At 37.9% G+C, this 4,136-nt stretch overlaps 1 protein-coding gene across 8 annotated transcripts in view; it reads right to left on the bottom strand.

Moving 5' to 3' along the window:
- The window catches only part of Gpcpd1 (glycerophosphocholine phosphodiesterase 1), a 73,911-nt gene that overhangs the window by 38,266 nt on the left and 31,509 nt on the right, over positions 1-4,136 (bottom strand). For all 8 annotated transcript variants that reach the window (XR_002821686.1, XM_023718551.1, XM_023718549.1 and 5 more), the window contains one exon: positions 568-799. Coding sequence is in view for 7 of the 8 variants with exons in the window: in XM_023718551.1 (XP_023574319.1) it covers positions 568-799 (232 nt within the window). In the remaining variant the exon portion in view is untranslated. The remainder of the gene's footprint in view (positions 1-567; positions 800-4,136) is intronic.

Consider the following 4,136-nt stretch of genomic DNA (forward strand, 5'->3'; position numbering starts at 1 on the left):
GGGGGCCTGGCCCTAGCTCAGGCCTTTAAGTGGCTGCTTCCACAAAGCTGTCAGCCTCAGGTTGCTGGAGTTCGAACTTCACACCTCTCCAGCTGGCCAAAAGTGCCCTGAAGGCATTCGAGGAACAAAAAAAAAAAAAAAATAAATAAAAATAAAAATAAAAGAGTTCCACCCTAAAATGGGCTCCATCATGCAGGCTGCATCACTTGTTTGGCCCTCTACTTATTTTTGAAGACTCCTTTGCATGTAATTCATTTATATTTAGATTGTTTAATAGGCACAGACATAAAGATAGTTTTGACCTGAAAGATCAATTCTGAAGTTCTCTTAATTACATCCTGAAAAATATGAGGGGCTGGGAAGACTGCTCAGTAGAATAAGCGTTTCCCTGGCAAGTACAAAGGCCTGAGTTCAATCCCCAGTTCCGCAAAAAAAAGTATGAGTCTGCTGAAATGTGTAAGAGGATCAAATATCTAACAAGTTGGCAATTGTGACTTTACCTAAATCAAATCAAAATTAAATCAGATGTTAGAAGCCCTGCATTTCTTGTCAACTGAATCAACTCACCTCAAAAAAATCAAATATTAGCTCCAGGTTATCTGGCTCCATCGTCTGTATGCTGTACTCAGTCCATCGATCAGGCTGTAAGCCATACCCACACTCCGGCTGTGAGTGCCTGCACTTGAACTCATTGTCACTTATCAAGGCTATCTCCAAGGTGTTGGACATTTTATGAAGAACAGTGGGAGACACCCTATCATCATCATCTTCCTCTGGACCCTCTAGTGTAAGCTTTACCCTACATGATAAGAAAAAACATGATGAAACACAAAAGTACCATAAAAGAAAAACTTAATAGAAACCTTACTTTGCAAATTTTTAAATGTCCCCTGAATATGTTCAAATAACAAAATCTATTCCACAAAGACTATATGTACTACAGCTTAAAGCACTAGATGTGTTTTAATTGCATCTGTATCTGTAAGATATTCATATAAGATAAATGACTGTTACATCTAATGGTGTTTTAGTTCATTAAGATTTTTCTATTATCCCAACTAAGACGATTAATGTCTCAGCCTTTAAATATCAGTAAAAACTCTTTTGAGAGGTCTCACAAATGTATTTAAAACAAGAACATCAGGACATACACCACAACATGCTTTTTGAATGAAATAAAACAAAACTTTATTTCAAGTCTTAACAGCCTCACAACAACAAAAAACACGTTACCCAAATCACAGTGCCACAGCAATTAGTCTACTCGATTTACTTCCACAGAACACTTGTCAACTTAATTCAGGAACGTTTCTTGCACCAATTTAATAGCATATAAGCATTTTAAATGTTATGAATAGAGTACAAAGTTACAGAAATTTTTCATTCTAGATTTAAATGGATTCTGACCTCAAATATAAATATATTTACATTTCTGGAACTGTATTAGCATGGCTTGCTCTTTGTAAAATCCTGTATAGCCATTATCCTGAGGCCTCTGTAAGGGTCATCTATAAAGATTACTTCATTAATTAATACTGTTCTGTATTCACATTATAAATTTATAAGTGGCTCAAAATCATTCTCAGAATGAAACTCCGAGAACTCCAGATAATGGATCCTTTTTTTTTTTTGATAATGGATACTTTTAGTGAGCCTGAGGAAGAATACGAAGACTGCAAACAGAAATTAGCAAGAAGAAAGCCCTTTTTAAAAGCTTGAAAAAAAAAATTTGAATGGAAGGATCAATTAATGAACTTAAGTTAGTTTCATTCATGTTAAAAGATTTTCTTCAAGTAACAATAAATGTTATAGTCTCTCAAAAAGTTATCACCACTGCTTTCCACTTTGTAGGAGAGTCAGTGAAAAAGAGAAATATGTGTTTCAAACATGGTAGTAGTAATGGGATGGAAGTTTACTACTGTATTTAAGACACATACCCAGTTGCCAAATTGTTAAAAGTAGTCATCTCCTAGCAGACAAATTTCCAGGCTAGCTATGCTTACATGAATTGGGGGGTTGGGGGAGATAGTCAGAACAAACACTAAATTTCAGCTACCTAAAATTATTTCAATGGGAACTAAGTAATTTAATTTATAGGGTCCCAACAAACAAAATATTTCAACATAAGCCCAAGTAACTTAATAATATATAAACACTCAAAATATCTGTACCAACAAGAATGATCTAAGATTCAGCATTCAGGGGGCTGGAGAGATGGCTCAGTGGTCTAAAGCACTTACTTGGAACAAGCTTGGCAAAGCACAGGGACCCCGGTTCAATCCCCCAGCACCACATGCCAGCCAGCCCTGCCACCAGGTGGCCTGAGCTGGCCACACACACACACACACACACACACACTAAATGTAAAATAAATAAATAAAAGTAAATTATAAGATTCAGCATTCACCTGCACTGTAGTCAGATCCCTAATCATTATCAACTTTTTTTAATTCCAAGGAGGAAAATTCCAATAAGCCAAACCACCAAAGCTTTATCTTCACTTCAAGGTCTTACTCTAGAACAGGAGACTGGTATAACACAATTCACAACTTTTTTTTTGTGGCTGGCTCAGCCCACCCTGGGGGTGGGGTTGGCAAGGCATGTGGTACCTGGGATCAATAACCACAGTCCCTGAACTCTGCTTACATTTGCCTAAGCAGGTGCTTTAGACCACTGAGCTGTCTCACTGGCCCCACAACTTTAAATGTAACATGTAAAGCTGGGCATGGTGCCACATGCTTATAAGCCCTGCACTTGGGAGGCTGAGGTAGTAAGACTACTTCCATGAGTTCAAGGGCAGCCTGCGCTACCTACATAGTGGAAAATACAATGCAAAATGTAAATAAACCATGAATTTTTGTTTTGTTTTCTGAGACATTGGCTCCTATGTAGACCAGGCTGGCCTTAAACTTGAAAAGTATCACAGGTTGGCCTCAAACCCAGTTTTCCTTCCTCACCTTCCAAAAGATTAAGATTACAGGTTTGCCACCATACCTGACTTAACATTTGATAATGACTGCTAACTACCTTTAAGAATTTGTAGCTGAGTATGGTGGCTGAGGCTGTAATACCAGCACTTGGTAGGAGGACCACTGAGGCCAGCTTGGTCTACACAACGAGATCAAAGCCAACCTAGGCTACAAAGTGAGACTCAGTTTCAAAAAACAAAACAGAATTTGTGGGTTACATAGTGAATTCAAGGTCAGCCTGAACTACACAGTGAGAACCTGTCTCAAAAAGCAAAACAAAAATGTAAGATGAAAGGCTCTTGCAGATCAAACACATAGTCCAATTATCTTGGTGTTTCAGAAGCAACAGCAAAGGGACAAAGCACACACATTTAAACAATTTGCTTTCAGAACAGCAACACAAAGGGTTAGCAGGTGCCGCCCACCTACTTCCTCATCTGTCACTGGCATGTGAGCACTCTGATATTCAGGCAGTCATACTAAAACACTTCTGGACTTCGAGACTGGAAATCACTGATTTTTTAGGAAGATAAAAGCCTTGTGACCAATGTCTTCAATTACTGAAAATGAATCTTTCAACTCAGGCCTCACATTCTGTCAGAAAAGCCTGTGTTACAGATCAAGACTCAGGGCTCTCCGTACCAAAGTCACTTTTCAAATGACAGGACTTCCCAGGAAAGAAGCCAGGCTGCTCAGAGGCATGTAAGATGACACACAGAAAAATTAGGTCACTACTGAACCGTTCACACAAAGCTTTACATTTACCTCTACAATGGATGTAGGTTCACAAAATACAAATGTAGAACAGCTGTAATTATTACCTTTCTTCATAATTTTTTTTCCATTTTTAAGCCACAGGAAACTTTAAAACACCAAAGGGTATTCACAACAATAATTTTTCTTTCTTTATGCCATTCTTCCCTCATTTAGCAAAGCTGTTTCTCTTCTATCAATTTAAAAAGTTTAGGGCTGGGGAGTGGAATAAGTGCTTCCCTGGCAAACGCAAGGGCCTGAGTTCAATCCCTGGTTCCGCCAAAAAAAAAATAATAATAATAATAAAAAATAAATAAATAAATAAAAAATAAAAAGTTTATAAGGGTTAAGAACGTGGCTCAGTCCAAAGTCCTTGAGTTCAGACCCCACTACTGGACAAAGAAAATTTCAGTT

This window comes from Octodon degus, unplaced genomic scaffold (genome assembly GCF_000260255.1).
Source record: "Octodon degus isolate 3935 unplaced genomic scaffold, OctDeg1.0 scaffold00060, whole genome shotgun sequence".
In the NCBI taxonomy this organism is placed as follows: Eukaryota; Metazoa; Chordata; class Mammalia; order Rodentia; family Octodontidae; genus Octodon; species Octodon degus.